This window comes from Acinonyx jubatus, chromosome B4 (genome assembly GCF_027475565.1).
Source record: "Acinonyx jubatus isolate Ajub_Pintada_27869175 chromosome B4, VMU_Ajub_asm_v1.0, whole genome shotgun sequence".
NCBI classification, from domain to species: Eukaryota; Metazoa; Chordata; class Mammalia; order Carnivora; family Felidae; genus Acinonyx; species Acinonyx jubatus.
This window is the reverse complement of record NC_069387.1, coordinates 136,033,599-136,054,032: the sequence shown is the minus strand read 5'-3', so window position 1 is coordinate 136,054,032 and position 20,434 is coordinate 136,033,599. Positions and strand designations below refer to the sequence as shown.

Sequence of the window (20,434 nt, the reverse complement as noted above, 5' to 3'; positions counted from 1 at the left end):
TTCTGCTTTAATACATTTTCATTTATTTTCCAATTTAATTTAAACCTAGACTATTTACCTTTTCATGCAAACTTAATTTTAAAAATAGTCACTTGCCATTTTTACACGCAAAAGACACAAAACAAAATCCTTCACCTCCAGCCCAGCGTGTGGGGCAGCGGTAAGCTCGGGGCCGATTGCACAACATCCCCTCTAGGCCCGGGACCCTTACTTGGGGTTGTTTGTTGTAAACAACAACCACGAAACAACTGCTCCCAAGATTTATTTCTAAGGGTTGAAAACCACCTTAGGACTGGCAGTTCTCTTAACGAAATGTAAAACGCGAAGGGTTTTATTCTCCTCAGAACTTGAGAAGTGGCGAATCAACATTCTCCTTGTCAGCCTCGGGACTCAGCTGGATCAGAGGAGAAGTCAAGTCTATCAGCTGCAAGACAGAGGCGACGGGGTGAATGGCGCGGCCGCGTGGCCCCTCCCGGCCCGCGAGCCCCCTCCGCCGCGGCTCAGACACACTGAAAGTGCAGCTAGCATGTCTAAGAAGCCGGAAGGAGAAGATGCCACACGGAAGAACTCTGAGTCCTTGACACACATGTGCTCCCTCCTCACAAATCGGGCCCTGGGGGACCCTGGAGCGACAGTGATGGGACCCCTGCCCTCGGAGAGCTCCCGGGCCCCCAGGCAGGATCCCGCAGCAGGACTTGGTGAATTCCAAGCTCATGCCACCGCTGGAGGGTACCCCAATACGTGTCACTTTAGAGACCTCAGGGGCTGCTCTCGAGGGTCACCGCGACGTGCCCTGGGAGGAGGAACAAACCCAGAACTGAGACCACCCGAGGCCAAAGCCCACATGGAACCACCTGCTACTTCTCACCTGTGCCACCTCGTGGAGAGGCTTGGACGCGGTGGTTCTGTTCATGTCCGGAGTGTTGATCAGCAGGTCAATCAGAGGTCTGCCTTCAGAGCCCGGAGCCACGCTTGCTTCTGGAGTACCGCCCAGGTCCACAAGAGGGGGGCTGACGAGGGCTGGGCCCTCGGCTTTCGGAGCGATGGCAAGTTGCTCCAGTCTAAGATCCACAAGAATCGCCTAGACGAGAACACGAGATCTGAAGGCAATTCTGGTACCTTTCTGTCCACCATGTTGAGAAAACAGGAAACCCAAGGAAGGATGGCCTTTAGCGGGGACAGCTGGCTGTGGTGTGCACGTACCGATGGGTGGAGTTCTCTCCTCCTCGGCCACCCCCACACGGCCCCCCAACTCCGTCTGCCGCCCTCTGGCCGATGGCCCACACTAGGGCTCCCACCGGCCTCTCCCACGGTCACTCTGCTTCCTACTGCCCGTCCTCTGGGCAAACACAGGAGGAGGGGAGAGGCTGGAGGTCCTGACTCCCACTCTCTGGCCCTGGGGGCCCGGGGACAACAGATGAAGTCCCAGAGAGGCAACTCGGCGGACCACCGTGCTGAGTGACCACGCGGCTTGGGGGCAGAGTCCAGGGTCCCGGAGAACACGGTACCTCACGAGGGCATGTGTCTTCGGGTGGCCGGGCCGCAGCTGGCACTCCTTCTGCAGTGATGCTTTTTGGAACAGCCAAGTCGCTCTTTTCAGGAGAAAAGTTAAGTGCCTGTGGCACAGCCGACGGGGGGGAACAGGACCCGTCAGACGACGAGTCCTCGCGCCTGGAGGCAGCCTCGCTCCTGCTCGCCCTGGTTGGCGCGGCTCTGCGGGGAGAGAAAGGGCAGACCCCGTGAGGGACCGTAAGTGCTGGCTCGTCGGGCTAGGATTCTGTTCTGGGAGGAGACGTGTCACACGGGGCAGGGCGTGCTGGCTTTGGTTCCGGCTCCATCCGCGACAGCTCGAGTCCCTTTCTGACCTTCAGCTTCCTCGTGAATAAAAATAAAAGGCCCGAATGGTCTCGGAGGTCCTTTGGCTCTAAAAGCTTACCAGCCTGCTACCCACACGGGCCTGTTTTACGCCCTTCCCTTCAGTCCGCGAAGTGGACAGAGACACGCTTGCTCCACGTTCAGGTAGAGAGGAGAGAAATGCTCCGATGAAAATGAAGCAGGAAAACGGAATAGAGTGACCGGGTAGGGAGGCGGGACTTTCCAGAAAGGTCCCCGAGGTTGGCCCCTGAACGTGGACTTGAACCGTGGAGGGGCAGCGCATCCCAGACGGAGAGGACGGCCAGGGCAGGACCGTCTGCCACGCGCTGAGGGAGGGGGCGGCGGGGCTGGAGCAAAGTGACAGGGACGGGGGCAGGGGAGGCGGGAGAAGCAGGTGGAACGGACGCGGTAGCAAATGCGGAGTCTGTTTCTCAGGAAGCCTGAGTGTGGTCACCCCTGGCCAAGACTACGGGACTGTCCTGGGGGCCCGGTTGCAAAGACCACACCAGACCCCAGACCCCGGGTGTGGGTGCACCTTACTGAGTCTTCTGCCCAAAGGGCTCCCCCCAGTGAGAGGCCACGGCCCACGGCGACGGGGTGATTGGCAGGTGCCGTCCCTGCTTGCCCAGCCCTTCAGCCCAGTCGGGACAGTACGCTGGGTGGGAACGAGGATGTTGGAGCAAGCAGGTGCCCTCCCGCGCTTCAGGGAGCCACCGACAGGCTTCTGTGGCCATCGCCTCTGCCTCTTACCTCACTGCACATTTTTTCCGGAGTTCAGAGGAAAGCCGCGGAGCAGACACACACAGGGGAGAAGCCAGAGCTCTGGGCACAGTTTTAGGGGTCACCCGTGGAAGGCTGGAGAGCCGACGGCTGGCGGGCGTGGGCAAGGCTGACCCACGCCTCGTACTCACAGGGGTCGTCATACTGCTTAAATGTCCTGGTGAGGCCGGCCCAGATGAGTGTCCAGCGGGAGTGCTGTGGACAACTACCCTGGAAAGACAAAATGAGAGTCTTCAGCAGGCATGAACAAAAAGAAGATTCTATTCATCCGATATGCTAATGCAGTAAAAAGTCCTGTGACTTCAACAGACGAGACTCAGGCCTGCGAAGCCCGCTGGAGGTCTGCTCTAGGGAGGCAGGGCCACCGCCAGCACCCTGGGAAACCCTGCTGTCTCCGGACGGAGCATGTGAACGCACCTCGTGGGAGGTCCGCAAAACATCTAAACATCACCTCTGACAGCGTAGGTATTTCCACGAGGAAATCCAGAGCCACAGCGGGGACTGCCCAGGCTCACACGCACACAGGGAGCCGTCACTGCGTGTTCATTCATTCTAGCGCTCGGGTCACCTGAACCCCACGTGAGCGCACAGGACTGAATGCGGGCACCCGCGGCTCATTTCTCACACATCCCGCTTTCCAATCTGGCGATACGTGTGGCTGTAACCGCTGGTGAATCCTCCTGCTGATTTGTTCTGCGGTTACTGATAAAGACAGTCTGTGTGGAGTCAACCACTATTTTAAATAGGTCGAGGGTCGCCGGGGGGTTCCGTCGGTTGAGCGTCCGACTTCGGCTCAGGTCATGGTCTCACGGTTCGCAGGTTCAAGCCCCGGGTTGGGCTCTGTGCTGACAGCTCAGAGCCCGGAGCCCGCTTCGGATTCTGTGTCTCCCTCTCTCTCTGCCCCTCCCCTGCTTGCACTCTGTCTCTCTCTCTCCCTCTCTCAAAAATAAACGTTAAAAAAAATAAAATCAAAGGAAGTGGACGACTCCTCACCTTCCCACTGATGTGCAGGAATATGGCCTCTGTGCCCGACAGGACTTTGGCATTGCACTGTCTGCAGGCTCACCTGAGCAAGAGAGGAAGTGTGTCCCGTCAGTCAAACGTGGATCAAGTGACAAACCCACCGCAGGGCCCTGTCCCTACTGTCCCCGTGTCTGCTCTACCAGGACAGCTGGTGTCGCGACCACAAGGGTGCTCGCGGCCACGGAGGGAGCCCGCTGCCACGGTCGCAGGGCCGCGTGTTCTAACGGCGTGGGGCTCCCCGTGGCCTCTCCGGCACTGAGTTTATGAGAACAGTTTGGCCCAGGGTGAATGATGAACGGTGTTCATGGACAGCCCTGTCCCTGACACCGTGAAGAAAAGAGAAACCGATTTCAGAGGCGCGTGAGGCGTCATTAGGGGCACGGGCAGCAGAGGGTAGCAGCCGACGGGCACTGGGACTGGTCCAAGTCGGCGAGACCGGCAGATGACCGTGTGGTTGGAGGAAAGGCAGCCAGAGGCACGCCGTGGCCTCGGGCACCCGGGAAGAAAGGCAGCCGACGCCGCCAAGCACACTCGGTGCGCCCCGTGCCGTGGACGCTCCGAAGAACCGCTTTCAGCCAACACGCTGAGCTCCCTGCCATGGAAACCTCAATCTTATCTCCAGGGGTGACCGCTCCCACGGGGCCCGAACCCACACCTTCAACCACCTGCTCGGCACGGCCCTCAGCACAGCCCCGAACTGTGGCACCTCGCGCTCAACAGGTGCAAACCGGGCCAGTGGGCTCTACCCGGGGCTGCCGTTCCTCCAGCCCTCTCCTGGGCCCCTGGGCGTGGGAGGCAGCACCCGGGCGCCCCGCGGAGGCCTCCGGGTCACTCCCGAGTCCCCTCCCACGCCGCCACGAGCTCCCCTCCCCCCATGGTCTCCTGTCCACCTCACGGCCGGGCTGCCACGGAGCCCTCCCAGCTTCCATTCTTGCCCACGAAGGCCTGTTCATCACTCAGGGGAGGGATCTGCTGGAGGCCAGGACTCCCCACCTAAAACCCTCTTCCTTAGCACCTGCACTGGCCCCCGGCCACCTCCGTCCCCACCTCTCATGACCCTTCCCCTCGTTCACTAACTTGGCTGAGGTTGCTAGTGTTTGATCAGTATCCGCCCTCTTCTTCTCAGGAAGGAACCTGAGCGGGGCGAGAAGACAGCACGTCTTAGCACCCCTGGCAGGGAAGCACGGTCACATGACTGAGGCCTGAGCGAGGGGACAGAGAGGGGCACACACAACTTCCGTAAGCGCTCTCGCAAGGTAGGGGTGTGGTCCCCTTCGCCCGTCCCACCCTCGCAGCTGACGGGGCGGAAGGTGGGGCTGCAGCAGCTGCATTGGAGGATGAGGAAGAGACACCGGTCACGGCAAAACGAGACAGAGACGGCCTGGGTCCTCAAAAGGCTTCAGGGCATTAAAGGCCACCTGTACCGGCCAGCAGTGCTGGAGACTTCAAGAGACAAGCACCTCTACTTGAGTGAAGCTACAGGGACCCTCTCCCTTAAGGCAGCTCTGCACGACCTCCCACGTTACGTGGATTTCTTAGATTCATCTGCCTCGACCGAGCACCTGCCACCTGCCACCCTCCAGATACCACGCCGGTGCCACTCATAGCCAGACAGGGAGGCAGCCCGGGTCCTTGGCCACGGAGGAAACACACGCGTGCAGAGGGAGACTCCGAAAGGCCAAGGTGAGGACAGCCACTGGGAACAACGGCCACCGTTCGCACAGGGCTGGAAACTGCCCACGTCCCACCGGCCACAGCAGGGACCTCGGGAACACGCAGCACGTCCGGCAGGGACCAGGCAAGCACAAGTCAGCAGCAAGGCCACCTGTTCCCAAGGGTATAGGCCACTCGAGACCTGCCCCATCGAAGCTTTAAAACAATCCTCAAAAGGCTCAAGTTGACCTGCGATTGAAATGCCCGCCAAAGCAAGGTTCTACTTCTTAAAGCAAAGCAACAAAATGCAGATCTTCCAAGATTTTAAACCTATACTGTAAACAACGATTACACACGAAGAGGCAGGAAAATGTGGTCATAATCAGGAAAAAAGTCAGTCACTAGAAACAGACCCCCAAATGACCGGGAAGGTGGCATTAGAAGAAACAGTGTAAATCAACTGTCATAAATATGTTCAAGAACTTAAATAAACACCATAAGGACAAAGATGGGGAAACTACAATGTCAAAAAAGAAAAATGAACTGAATGGGCGTAACCACAGATTAGACGCGCCGCAGAGAAAGACAGGTAAGCGTGAAGACAGGACGTTACAGATGTCAAAACTGAAACACAAGAAAAGGGGGAAACCCCGGGCCTCCATGACCTACAAGCCACATTGAGAAGTCTAGACACATGTAGTTAGGGTCCCTGTAACTAGGGGCAGCAAGCAAACAGAATCTGAAGAAATAAGAGCCAAGTTTTTTTTCCAGAATGAATTAGAAACATCAACCCACAGATCAAAGCAGCTCAGGAACCCCCAAGAAGGATAAACTCCAAAAAAGCCACTTCAAAATTCGTAATAATCAAAATGCTGAAATTAACAATAGACAGGAGCTCCTAAGAGGAGCCTGGGAGCAGTGATGTGACGGAGGGAAGAATGCGGGATGGGGATTCCACTGAGTGCTCGTCCAAAATGATGCAAGCTAGAAGATGCTAGGACAACATATTCAAGGTGTTTTAATAGCGACGCCTGGGTGGCTCAGTCGGTTAAGCGTCTGACTTCGGTGCAGGTCATGATCTCACAGTTCATGGGTTCGAGCCCCGCATGGGGCTCTGTGCTGACCGCTCAAGGCCAGGAACCTGCTTTGGACCCCGTGTCTCCCTCTCTCTCTGCCCCTCCCCTGCTTGTGCGCATTCTCTCTCTCAAAAAAATGGATAAACGTTAAAAAAAAAAAAAAAAAAACTAAGAAAAACATACAGAAAATGCTCCATTCCTCACCAGTAGAAAACTTGGGGACCTTAAAGTGACTTGTTGGGGTGGGCATCGCCTTTGTCTTGCAGGGTAGCCGGGAATCACGCCCTCTGGCACTCCCGGCCGTATTCAACGGAGACGGCGGCGACCAGCTGGAATGAGAGCTCAGCCCCGGGCCTCCCTGTTCCAGAGTCCGGGCTTGGGCGACAGCCGCGGGGGTGAACGCCTTGGCTGGCTCCCTTGTCACCTCTGCAGCCGAGGTCCATTTACTCCTTCTGCAGGACGCGCCCCCAGGGCCTCCCTGCAGGGACTGCCGGGACACAGCAGGTCCCACTCTGCCTGACTGGCTGGTGCATGACACAGGCGGGGAACTGTTCGCAGGAAAACTTGCAGGTTCACTTGATTTAGCTGGAAGAGGAGACACGACGTCTGGTTATGGCTGAGGCCTGGGTCACTTTTAAATTATGAAGTTACTTGACAAACACAAGGTACGCTGTCTTCACCGTATCTACCTGAAAATGTTTTCAAGTGAAGGAAATGTATTTCTATCCTCACGATCTCCATGTAAGAGAAACACAGGACCTGTGAGCAATATTCCGTACACCCGTCAGGTAACATCCTCAAACAGGACAAGCTGGGTCGCTCATGGCTCAGCCGAGTGCGTTGTAAGGTACTAACTCTAGACGCAATTACCAGGACACACGTAAGCGTACGTAAATTCGAACTCTCCCCCTCCACCGACTGTGTCAACAGCAGACATCTACGCTGGCTGAGCAGACACAAGCGGGCGGTCCAGCCGTGCCTCTGGGCAGGGAGGAAGGGAGGGAAGGGCGAGAGGAGGCGCATTCATCACTGGTGGGCTCCCTCGAGTCCCAAGGAGGCTGGGTCGTGGCCATCACGAGCGCCATTTAAAACAGAAGGACGGCGAACGAGGTCCTCAGGTGCCAATATGCCCCGTGCAGAAGGCAGGCTGGCGAGATCCCAAAGAAGGCCTCGAAGAGAACGGCTGATGCCATAGCTCTTTTCTTCAGTGCGTAATGGCTTTACGGCGCTCCCCCCCCCCCCCCCCACAACCGTCCTGTCTGACCCAGCCTCCCCAGTGTGTACCACGCAGAAAGACCCACACTCAGGCCCGTTCCACGTCCGTCTCAACCTTTAGCGGCTAGGAACGCAGGGCCCCCGAGTGAAAACAGTGCTGACGCCCCGCACCGCCGCGGCCACTCAGGCCTCACAACCTCCGACGAGACAGAACTTCCTTTCCCCGAACGCGGGCCACGCGCTCCTTCTGATGCCCGGAAGAGCGCGTCCGGGGAGGCTCTGTCCTGCGGTGTGTCCGGTTCCGGGAACAACTGGAGTTCTCTTGGCCGCCACCTGGCAGCGGGGGCTCCAAATCACGTCGGCCTAACTCCAGAGCTCACGCTTTGCGGTTTGACAAAACGCGCACAGGTCTGCACCGCAAATAACGCGTGGAAGAGGGCGGAGTCCTGAAGGGAATCCAGGGCTTCCCCCCACAGGTCACGAGGGCTTCTCCCCTTTACCACCAGATGGCGCCCTTGGCTTGCGAAGGTTACCACCGTGCAGAGGCGGGTTTGGGTCGGGGTTTAAAGAAGCACAGGCACTTACAAGGGCCACGTGCCCTACGTTATCTGGAACAGTCCTATTTTTAAAACCTGTGTGTGACTACATGTCAGTGGGCTGGTCTCAGCGTCCTCGTGTGTCGCGGGCACGTGGAGCGTCCACCAGCTTTGGGACGGCTGGAACCACCCTGCCCTAAAACCCCTGGCCTGAGCGTGCCCCTTCTCAGAGGAGAAACCCTGGAGGGCAGGGGGCCCGACACAACGTCTCCTGCCCCAGACCGCAGCAAACCCTCCAGAACCTTCTGCTGAGTCTACGTGGTTCTGTGAAAACAGTCTCAGTGGGTCAGATAGCATTCAAGGCCTTGCCTCTCGAGACGCGGGCGGGTCTGGGCAGGAGACACTGGCTGGCTTACCTCTGCAGGTGGCCGGAGAAGCACACACACTGGAAATCCCACCAGAAACAGACCCTGAGGAAGACGACTTCCTTGAAAGACCGCCAGCACACCCACTTGGTTTTAACAGGGTCCTCTTCGGCGCCAACTGAAACATTAAAAAACAGAGTCATCGAAGATTGTTATCTACCCATTACTTTTTTATGCCAAAATTGGGTTTAAAAATATTTTTTTTAATGTTTATTTTTGAGAGAGAGAGAGAGAGAGAAAGTGAGCAGGGGAGGAGCAGAGTGAGAGGGAGACAGAAGATCTGAAGCGGGCTCCTCGCTGACAACAGGGCTCCGACTCATGAACCATGAGATCATGACCCGAGCCACCCAGGCACCCCCCTAAAATAATTTTTAATAATTGAGTAATCATCATCTTAAGTGTAAAGAAAAGGCCAAGCAGTACTTCTCAAGCGCGGTCTTCAAAGCCCTGCATGAGTGAGAAACGTGGGGGACTCCTGAAATGCAGATGTTGGGGCTCTGACCCTGCCCCCCGAGTCTGTAGCTGGGGCCCAGCTTCTGGCGAGTACATCAGCGGTTCTCACACGCAGCACCGTTTAACCACAAAGCTGCGGGCGCTCGTCTCCAGGCCTGTGAGCTGCGGTTTCCAAGCACGGACATCCCATCTCGTCTGAGGGCAGCCGGAGCGGCGCAGACACACACAGGCTCGGAGAGGCGGACTTTTCCCAGTCCACGGAGCCCCCCACGCACGCCAGGCCGTGTTCTCTGCATTGCAGCAAGCTGCCTCTCACGGGTCCCAGTTTCAACCTTCCTAAACTTGACTTCAGTCAGAGACACACCACATGGTACCCAAAGCCGCCCCTTTATTCTCCTTGCTCACAGGCCACACCCACCCACAGCCCCGGCAGACCCACCTTGCTCAGGACAGGGAGCGATCGCTTGCCTTGGACCAAGTGGCTGCCTCCGGCCGGCAAGCTGGCGCCCTCCCGGGCAGCACTGGATTTGTCAGGGGGCACGGCCCCGCGGGATTCCTTCTCATTTAGGTTTCTCACGCTGGAAGGGCTAGCTGGTATCCTTTTCATAGGCTGAAAAATTGCAATTTGAATTGAGAGCACTGTCTGGCCTTGAACAATGCGCAGATGCACCAAGGCGTCAATTTCGAGCACCAGCAGCACCGTCTATCTTCCCAGCGCTGTACGTACTCAGTTCACCCGTTGGATGGAAGGGATGGAAGCGGACACGGCAACTGGCTTCCTCTGCCAAATTACCACGGACAGAAATGACGATGGCGTTTGCTTCCTCATTTAAAACAGCAAAATAATACTAAGATCGTTGCAGGAGAGAGATCCCCTAAAGCTATTCCTCAATCAGGATTCTTATTTAAAGATGATGAGGAAAGTGACTCTAGTGACAAAAACTCTTAAATGCTGTATGGAGAGGAATCACTCATTAAAAGGTCATTTCCTCTCCCCGAGAGGCAGCTCAGTGGCAACGAATCTTCTCAGAAGAGTACTGAGAGCCATTTTTCTTTGGAGAGCAGAGTCAAACAAAGAATACATTTCTGACATATTTAGACGCAAGGGCATTCCTGGCACTGACCCCTGCGGATAAAAATAACCCCTTGTAACAAGGAGCGCTAATGAGAAGCGGCAGCAGCTCATAAGGTCAGAGCAAGGAAACAATCACTTTCTTTTTCCTTCACAGCATTTTAAAACTTGAGATCTACCTCATGGACGTAAGTTCGCCATCTGAAGGTGTGCGTTGTCAGTGGTTTCTGCACGTTCACAGTGCTGTAAGGCCACCGTCAGTATAATCTTAGACCATACTTGTTGTCCCTGAAGGAAACTGCTAGCCATTAGCAGGTGCCCCCGCCCCCCTACTCCCTCAACCTCCCCGCCTGCACACTGGCTAACCTACCCCCCTCAATACAATTCGCCCATCGTGGTCCTTCATGCCAACAGGATCGTACAGCAGGTGACCTTTGGCGTCCGGCTGCTTTCACTAGGCAGGTCTTCAAGGGTCATCCATGTTCTACTATGTACTAATATGGCATTTCTTTATTGCCTGAGTCCAGCCCACGTGTTACACACAGAAATCCGTGCGCGGGTCCACGCATTACATAGAAGACCCGTGTCCCTCTTGTTCTGGAGACCTCACTTTGGAAATTGACATCCAAACGGGCTCCGGCAGGAGGAGTTCGTGTGATTAAAGGAACGACGGCCCAGCTCCTTAGGGGAAGCGATGGCCAGCACGCCTCCTCCGTCCAGGGTCCAGTGCGGCACAAGCGCCTTTAGCTCGGATCAGTTCTGGGTCCTGAGCGCAGGGAGTCGCACGGTTCGGGAGATGTGCTTGGGGAGGGAGGGCGCTCCCCGGCCCTCGCTAGCTGTTTTGCACGGACCCAGACTTGCTCATGACCCCACACAGCATCTCCGTAACCAGCTCAGAGAGCTGAGGCCCAGGGCCCCGGTTAGGAGCAGAGCTGAGAAGCGGTGCTCGGCGGGCTCCAACCTGCTGCCTCTCCTCGCAGCATAACTTCCTCCCCTGAGTGAGGCCGGGTCAGCGAGGCCTGGAAGCAGCCGTGGTGTGACCCTCCCTTTCTCCTGCCCTAGCGCTCTGCCCTACAAACCGCAGGGGCTAACCGCACCCCAAAGACCTGCCCGGCCACTGCCACTGCCCAGGACGGCTCATCCATTTAATTCCTGGGAGGAGAGCAGTCTCAACAAAATCCGGTTCAGGGAGGGGAACTGTTGGAAGCTGCTTGTTAATGCAGATGAAACCCCTAATGAGCAGGAAATCCGAAGCTGTAGCATCTAGGAAGGGATGTTTTTAAGTCATCCCAGGAGGAAGGCAGCCGCGCCTGCGTCCACATGCACCCCAAACCCAGCTCCCCGTGCCACTCCTGCCCCCCATGGACTTGCGGTTCCTCTGCTTCCCAGCCCTCAGCCCAGCTACGTTTCCAAGCTTCTCCCCACAACGGTTTCCGTTAGGGCCATAAACCGCGAGGGCTAAGACGCGAGGGAGCACCTAGTCCCGCACACGCAGGTCCTGGCACGTGAACGTGTCTACCTGCTCCGCGGCCGCATGAATGGTTTTCCCTCTCACAGACGAAGCTCGGGGCCGTACCAACTGGCTGATGACCTTTTTCTGAGGCCCTGCCTGGTTTGGAGGGGGAGCAGCACCGGGTTCCACCGGCAAGGAAGAGCGAGGCGAGTGCAGAGGTCCCTGCGTCTGGGCTTGGCCGGCCTGGGCAGATGCTGCCCCCCAGGGGGTCTGGCTCAGCGGTGCCCTCAAGGGGCTGTCCGACAGGTAATATGTCTCCCTCTTCAGCGACCTGGGGCTCTTCCTCATTTCCATTTCTTTCTCAAACAGGTTTATTTTTAATTTCGATTCCTGGATAAATCTCTCCACGCTCTGGCTCCAAAGGTCTTCGGGCCTGGCCGCTTGGGCTGCCCTGTTTTTGCTTTTGCTTTCGATCTGGAAGGCCAGCAAGTGAGCCTCCGTGTACACTTCCACAAACTTCTCCCCAGTGAGAGGGCTCCAGGTGAAGTGACCTTCCGAGCCTGGCAGAAGTGGTTCTTCGGGAACGTGGGGATTTAACTCTAAGCTGGCAGCGACACATCTTTCTTTATGCCCCACGGGTCCAAAGAAGACTTCATCATCTTCGTTTGCACTGTTTTAAGACAAAAGGATCATTAAGGACACTGGCAGTTAAATGAAAGACCTTACCGAATGCGGTTAAGCCCAAGGCAAGGGAAGAAAACTCATCCGTTTACCTTGAAGAAGACAGTGAAAGATCGAAGTCAAACTTTTCATCGGCCAGGAGAAGAATGTCTGTGGGGGGAAAGTCCCGTGTTATTTGAGGGCTGGGGTTGATAGAGAGAAAACATTACCAGTCTCTACAGCTATAAAAACAATGACAACATTTCACTCCCCAAAGTGTACCTTATCATGATTTTAACAGTCACCTCATCACAGAGGGCTCAAGGTTATCTTGGTTTTTTTGTTTTCTTTTTAAAATAGCATCAGCCGTTGTGTGTTTGCTGAGCTGCCCCAAAAGTCTAAGTCCTTATCTTTAAGGTATAATCTAAAATGCATTCACCAAGTCATTGAACTAGTTTTTTCTAGACTAGGTAAGTCATTTTCAGGTTAGAGCATTTTCAAAAAACCACCTGCTTCAGGTTCCCTAGAATTAAATTCCTGGCTTACAAGCCATAGAATGCCTACTGCTCTTTGAAAATCAAATTCCCTATCATTCGCATGTGCAGTCGCCACTCCATTCGTATTTGCTGACTCCCTTCGCTTCTAGAGCCCAACTCGCCCCAGAAGAAACTGCACTCTGTATCCCCCATAGCACCTCCATAGGCCCGGTCTAATAAGCCTGCTCCCTCCACCAAACCTCCAGCTCCCAGGCAACTTCTCCCCCCCTCAGCTCCCCCCACCCCTGCATCGCCTTGACCTGACCTCTGTCACCACACTAGCCCTGCTGCAGATGTCCCTTCACTCTTCCGGGGCCCCAACTAGACTGTAAGCTCCCCCAAGACAGCAAATGTCCACCACTCTCCCAAACTCCCTCGTGTCCAGCAAGGGGCCTGGACACTTGGCAAATAATTATCGAAATGTGCTGAACGGGTATTTCCACCACGTAAAGTTGATACAGTGCTTTCACAAATCACATCTTATTTGACCCTCATAAATGATGCAGCACACTTATTAAAACCATAAAGATTTAACATATACTAATATCCTAATTAGACCCTCGTTAGTCACACCAATTTTTCTTAATTACCCAATCAAGGGAAGGGTAGAAAGCACAAATGCACAAAAAAAGTAAAAGGAAATAAGCAGAGAGAGAGGAACTGAAAAGATTCATAAGCTAGTCTGCTCAATTCCAGGCACATAAACCTAAGAGCCTGGCTGAAATGGATAATTTTCTAGAAAACGGAGTTTATTTTTTGTATTTAAATTACTTAAATTGATTTATTTCTAAAACGGACTCCAGAAGAAAAGGAAAAGACCTTAACAGTTCAATGACCACGAAATAACTGCACAGACTTATTCAAGGGCTCTTCTCCTCAAAAGAGCCCAAGTCCACGATAGTTTCACAGGAAATTCTGTCATGTCTTTCAAGAATGGATCATTCCAGAACTATTTATATTGCTCCACAGGATAGAAAAAAGGAACTTTCAACTCACTTCTATGAAGCAAGCATGACCATACCAAAAACCTCTAAAGTTAGCTCAGAAGGAAAGCAACAGACCAGGTTCCTAACATAAAAATCCTAAATAGGAATATTAGGTAACAGAATCCACCAACACATTAAAAGAAGAAGAATAGGGGTGCCTGGGTGGCTCCGTCGGTTAAGCGGCCGACTTCGGCTCAGGTCACGATCTCGCGGTCCGTGAGTTCGAGCCCCACGTCGGGCTCTGTACTGACGGCTCGGAGCCTGGAGCCTGCTTTGGATTCTGTGTCTCCCTCTCTCTCTGCCCCTCCCCTGCTCGTGCTCAGTCTCATTCTCTCTCTCTCTCTCTCAAAAATAAATAAAAACATTAAAAAAAAATTTTTTTTAATAGAAGAAGAATAATAGATCGTGACTAAGTGAAGTTCGTTTCAGGACTTCAGGATGGCTTAACTTTACACAACCCAGTAACACAATTGTTCTATTACTGGATCTGAAAGGAAAGCCGTAGGTCACAGCCATCTATGCTGACAAGACACTTGAAAAACTGCCACGAACTTTGTTGACTTTAAAAGCCCTTCCTAAAAAGTAATGGGTACCCGACAGATACGTGTTGCCCTACGAGGAAGCATCCACCTAGAGCCCAAAGCCAAACTGGGGTTTAATGGGATGCCGTCAGAAGCGCCCCTTCTGAAGTCAGGAGCGTACATGTGCGATCAGTCAGGACAGGTTAACCCGCGCCGACATGACAACCCCCGAGTCTCTCACTCAGCCTCTAATTCTGCTGAGGGTGGGCTTGGGCCCTGCTCTCCGCCCTCCTCTCTGCACAACCCAGGAGCCTGGGGAGCCTGGTGTTGGTGCGGAAGAGAAGGGAAAGAGCAAATCCCGTGCCAGTTCTCGACGGCCCGGAAGTAACACATACACAAACCACACTCCCATTTCACTGGCCGCCTTTCCCGTCCCCCGAGCTGAATCCTGCCTCAAGCAGGTGGGCAAGTACAATTCTATCATGTCCCCAGGAGGAAGGAAAAAAAAAATAGAAAGGGGGAAAAAAGAAAAAAGTGGAAATACTAATAAAGAGCACCAGAAACCACCATCTCTATGTAAATTAACCCGCAAGTCAGCATGAGGGATAATGGAAGTCCAAAGAGGAAACTCCGTGAAAGCTGGGCACTTGGAGACGATGTCTGCTGTCACAATTCCTGACACAGATCTGGATACACTAACTAACACAGACAAGGGAAAGAACCTGGAGGCAAAAATACCATGGTGCACAGGTGCTAAGATTGTAGACACCAAAAAATCGCATGAATACTGTCATGAGTAGTGAAAGGATGCAACCAGGTGGCTGAGGACAAAATCATCACACAGCAATCTACGGTATTCACGCCTACCAAGAACGGTTAGAAGACACGATGGAAGACAAGTCCTCATCACAAAGACCTACGTTAGCGGCAAACCCCACAAAATGCAGATACACAAACCTAGCAGGAAACACGTAAGATTCACATAAAGAAAACTCAGTATATGATAAAAGTAGCCTGCGAAATAAAACGGGAAGACAGAGTATTCGATAAACGGTATTTTCCCTTGGAGGAAAATACATATAAAAGGAATAAGAAGAACCCACGGGGAAATTATGTTATAACCTGGAGTGAGGAGGTCTAACTATGACACCAAAGTGGAAGCCATAAAATAAAAGACTGATAGTACAATGTATAAATAACAATTTTAAAACTCTGCATGGCAGAAATCACCATGAGCAAAGACAAAGAAACAATAAGCAGGGAAAAAGTATTTGCAGCTCACATCACAAAGGGCTCATCTAGGAGCAGTGCCTACAGACTGCTAAGAAAACAAACAGTAACAGAAGAACTGACGAAGGGTAAGAGCAGAGAAAATAACTGATGAAATGACATAAAACAAAAATAACCCTGAGATTCCACTTCTCCCCTATCAGATTGTCAAAGATCAAAAAGTCTGGTGCCATGCGGGCAAGGCTGCGGGGGAGAGACCAGTTCCCAGACTGCTGGGGAAGGTGTCACTTGGCCAGCCCTCCTGAGTCACCCGGCAGCACCTACAAAGCGCAGGTGTCCCCCGGCCCAGCAAGCGGACTTGTGGGAGTACATCTCACGGGCAGTCACAGCGCAATTCGCCGCAGCAGCCTTTGAAAAAGCAAGACACCGGACACAAACTGATTAACGTCACCCACAGCAGATGGGAGAAATTATAGCACCCAACCTACCCCCCCGAAGATGGCCACCACAGAGACACAAAAGAGAACAGGAGCCCTGTGTTGACTTACAAAAAGCATCAAGATAAATGAGGTGCCCAAACCAGGACGCAGCACAGGGCCCCATCCGCTAGAAAAAGAGGACACTCGGGGGAGCCTGGGTGGCTCAGTCGGTGGAGTGTCAGACCTCAGCTCGGGTCATGATCTCACGGCTCATGGGTTCGAGCCCTGCGTCAGGCTCTGGGCTGACAGCTCAGAGCCTGCAGCCTGCTTCAAATTCTGTGTCTCCCTCTCTCTCTGCCCCTCCTCCATTCGTGTTCTGTTTCTCTCTCTCTCTCAAAAGTAAATAAATATTAAAAAAAAATTTTTTAAGAAGAAAAGGAGGGCAGTCAGCCGACAACATATACACATACTGGTTTCCTCTTGCACAGATTAGCTCCGGAAGATCGAACGGACCAAAGACATCGATGGCCTTTGGCGGGGCGGCTGGGTGGCTGAGGGGGAGGCTGCAGGAGGTGGCAACGGGCAGGGTCAGATCCTGGAGGGTTTGCAAGCCCAGGCAAGGAGCTCCTGTTTTATCCAAAGTGCAACAGGAAGCTACTGGAGGTTTTAAGCGGAAGAGTTATGATCTACCTTGTGTTTTCAAAAGGTTACCCTGGCTGCTGTGTAGAGTGGATGAGAAAAGCAGGCGGTATCTCCTGAAATCACGCATTGGCCAAAGTGCAAAATGTCCGAGTGGGTGGAAGTGAGTTAATGTGGCTGAGAGGCACACGGTGGCCCCTCCGGGTGGGGTTGGAAAGAGGGAGATGGATCCAAAATCTATTCGGAAGGTGGAAATCGCAGTAAATGATGATTGAATGAACACGGCCCCTTCACAACTTAGCTAAGTATATGGAGGAGCCGTTCCCTTCCATGAGAAGACAGAGAGCAGCCCAAGAGCGGGGAGATGGGGGCACACTGAGTATGAAGTGCAGGACAGGGGAAGATGCCAAACAGGTGGGTGGATATACAGCCCAGAGCTCGGAGGAGAGGCTGCGCTCAAGACAAAATGCGGCACCACTAGAAAGGAGATGGCTTTTCTAAGTTTCCTTATTATTTATTTTGAGAGAGACAGAGACAGCCCAAGCAGGGGAGGGGCAGACAGAGCCCAACACGGGGCTTCAACCCACGAGAAGGTGAGATCAGGACCTGAACCGAAATCAAGAGTTGGACACTTAACAGACTGAGCCAGCCACACGCCCTGCAGATGGGGTTTAAAGCCATGGGAATGTCCGAGAGCCCTGGGGTATGGATACAAAGAGACCCCAGAGACCTCGTCCTGGGTAAGGTTAGCTTCAAAAGACAGTGGAGGAAGAGGAGGCTGCAAAGTGATGGATAAACCAACCAGAGAGGTAGAAGGAAAACCAAGGCTGCCTTGGAAGCCAGGTGAGAGGGAAGTTTCCAGAAGGAGAGGTCAGATGTCATTGAGAGGTTGACTAACAAGAACAGAAAAGGGATAACAGGTTTGGCACCATGTATGTTGTAAGTGGTGAAAGCAGCTTGAACAGAGGGGTGAGGACCGAGGGGTTGGTCGAGGAACGTGGGAAAATCGCAGAACAAATAGAGAAAGCTCTGGAAGGCGGGCTCCCAGAGTGGAGGATATGGAGACAGAACAGAACGTATCTGTGTGTCAATGACAAGCAGGAGCGAATGAACGGACAGGCACAGGGTGAGGCCACGGAGGGAGGCTGACACGAGGGGTGTCCTCATTAGCGGCAATGAGGATTCTACACGCACAAGGAAGGGACTGGTATCTGAAAGGGAGGAGAAGGGGGTGCAGCGGCAAATCCCTTTCTAGACAATGAACAAGTGAGGGGATGGGCAAAGTCTCTAGCACGGTTTCAGCAAAGCGGAAGCGATCCGGGTACCCCGTCTGCCTGCCGCACAGGGGTGCGTGAGGAACAAAGGATAGGGGATGTCGACAGGCTTTAAGAGAAAAGGCGGGTGCGGCCCTTCCCTCATTCTGCGAGGCTGGATTCTCGCCGGGGTGCTCAAACCAGACAGGGACAGAGCGAGAGGAAAAGCCGCCAAGATTCTGAACACACCTTGGCAAACAGAAACCGGCGACAGACGCGGAAAGAACGCACCGAACTCCCTCCCACAAGTGTGTGAGTTCCTGCGAAGTGCCAGGCAGTGTTCTCCGCACTGGGTGTACACAGCGAGTAAAACTGGAAAGGATCCTGCTACCACGATGAGAATCTAAAGCCGTGTTGGGGAGGGGGGGCGGGGTGCGGTGCGGGATGCAGAAAACGGAATGAAGGAAGCCGGAAGGATGCAAACCCCCTGAAGACAGGGATCGTGAGCCGCACGGGCACAGAGCACAGGGTGAGCACTGAATAAGCCAAGGAGTACGTTCTCACAGAAGCATGAACGCCACCTGCATCCTCACTGAGCTCCCTGCACGGCGGCGCTGCGGCCACAAGGACATACCATCCTTCTTGGGAACCTCCATCCCTGCCTCTCGAGACTGGCTGGCTGAAGGCGCGTCGGTCGCCAAGCGTGTCCTCCTTTCACGACGAGGGCTGTCAGGAAGTCACTGCGGGAAGGGCGGGGCCAGCAGGTGAGCCGGTGTCAAGGCCCAGGACGCCCCCACCCCCACTCCCGACCCCTCCGCCCCCTTCCAGCGGCCGAGCGCCCCCAGGCCGGGAGCTCCGGGGGCCCGATCGGGCCGGCACACCGCGGCCGGGGGCCGGACCGGTGGGGGAGGGGGGGGGAGACCCCGACAGCCCCGACCGAACGCGCGAAGGGACCCCGCAGCCCGAGCCACCCCGCCCCTCACCCGAGCGGCGGCGACGCCTGGCGACCGCACCTCCGCCCGGGATTTAAACGCGGCGCGGCGAGCGCAGCGCGGGCTGCCGATTGGCCGGTTTGAACGGGCTGCGCAGCGTCGCTGCGCCCGGTGCATCCTGGGGGCCGCGGCCGGGGGAGGGCGGCGCGCGTGCGCACTGCCTCCGCGCGCGGGTGGGCGGTGCCCGCCGGCGTTCCGCCGTGAGCCCGCGGTGGGCGCGCAGAGCGGGGCGGGGCTTCCTTGCTGCGGGTACCGCGTGCCCGCCGGTTTGGCCCGGGGTGGCTACGCGTGACAAGGGACGTGGTTCCGATCCCAACTCTTCATCTGTAAATGGAGAGACTTCATTTCCTACAGCAGGATGTTGACTGTGAAGACCGAACAAAATAGGTGCACCTGTCTGCTTCGTAAAGCAGTTCGCACCGGTTATAATACCGTAGCAAGACCCGGCCCCTGCCCCTGCCCCTGCCCCTGCCCCTGCCCCTGCCCCGAGGAGCGCACCGGGTGACGCTGGTTTGTGCCCCCGCCCCCCGGGCCAGGAGAAGCTGAGTGGTGGCGGAGAGCTGTGATGAGGGTCTGAGCCTGGCCAGAGGTGTGCGGCCCAAGCTTCCCCTGGGCTTCACAGCCGCTGGGGGGGGTCCTGCGGGGGCAGATTGGAGGAGCGCGCAGGGTCCCGTGATCGAGTCTGCATGGGGGAATGCACAAGTTGGGGCAAGATCCCTGATCTGAGCGACGCGAAGCACTGACGGTGAACAGGGCAGTCCGCGGCAGCTTGAGACTGACCTCGCTTGAGCCTTGGACTGGCGTTCAAGTATATGTAATACCCACCTCGTGGGCGGGACAGTGGCATGAGGGGGTCCCTTCAGGACACAGTGTCATGAAGCCGTTACCCTAGGTATCTGGCACTGGTGGATGTAGCAGGATGGGGGAAGGAGGCGCCAGGGATGACGCCTAGGGTCTGCCCTGGGAAGGAGGGAACTCCAAAAGGGAGAGCACCATTGTCAGGCATGATAATGAGCTATTTATGTGGGGCGGGTTGGGTGGAGAACTGTCCAGAAGGCAGCCATCCTGGGCCCCGGACCTACACCAAGAAGCCTTCCAGGCCGTCTGGCATTTGGACCATCCACACCAATCACCCCCATTTCACTGTGGTCCCTCCTCACTTCTGATCCTGAGTGCAGCTCCCCAGGAGACTGTGAGCCTAAAAGGCAGGGTGGGGTCACAGTCATGTGATGTCCCCAGCTTCACCCAGCCCAGCACTGGGCCCCAGGCAAGAGCTGAGAGCTCGGAAGCTAGGTATTCAAGGGAGGTGGGGAGTCTAGCAGCTTGGAAAGAGCCCAGCCTGCCCTCCGCATCCCCTTTGGCTGGTCCTGGCATCCCCAAACACCTCTTTTCTATTGAAGGGCTCCCTCTATCACCTTCAACTTCTGTCTTCACTCCCCACTGCACTCTGATGTGCTGGGTCCCTGGACCCTGCCTTTCCCACCCGAGTCTCTGTCCAATGGGTCCTTTCTGAATTCCATTGTCTTTTGCTCAGATTCCTGCTTAACTACGTAAGAAAGAAGGTGCCAGGCTGACCCAGGTACAAATCCCAGCTGCAGGTATCCGTCAGGAGCCTTTGGGTCGCAAGAAACAGGAAA

At 55.0% G+C, this 20,434-nt stretch overlaps 1 protein-coding gene across 4 annotated transcripts; it reads right to left on the bottom strand.

Annotated features, from left to right (window-relative positions):
• Nucleotides 1–19,414, bottom strand: GTSE1 (G2 and S-phase expressed 1). Of its 4 annotated transcripts, none has more exons than XM_027070435.2 (13): nucleotides 19,296–19,414; nucleotides 18,789–19,121; nucleotides 18,440–18,545; nucleotides 12,335–12,392; nucleotides 11,628–12,231; nucleotides 9,476–9,646; nucleotides 8,575–8,701; nucleotides 6,612–6,992; nucleotides 3,649–3,721; nucleotides 2,626–2,865; nucleotides 1,509–1,713; nucleotides 869–1,081; nucleotides 1–424 (listed from the first exon to the last, which is right to left on the bottom strand). In XM_027070435.2, the coding sequence occupies exons 3-13, from the start codon at nucleotides 18,459–18,461 to the stop codon at nucleotides 341–343; spliced, it is 2,178 nt and encodes a 725-aa protein (XP_026926236.2). In that variant the 5' UTR covers nucleotides 18,462–18,545; nucleotides 18,789–19,121; nucleotides 19,296–19,414; the 3' UTR covers nucleotides 1–340. The 4 variants fall into 4 exon arrangements, with proteins under 4 accessions (XP_026926236.2, XP_053055500.1, XP_014919012.3 ...); XM_053199525.1 differs by having other exon boundaries at nucleotides 18,819–19,121; XM_015063526.3 differs by lacking the exon at nucleotides 6,612–6,992.
• Between the last annotated feature and the right edge of the window lie 1,020 nt (nucleotides 19,415–20,434).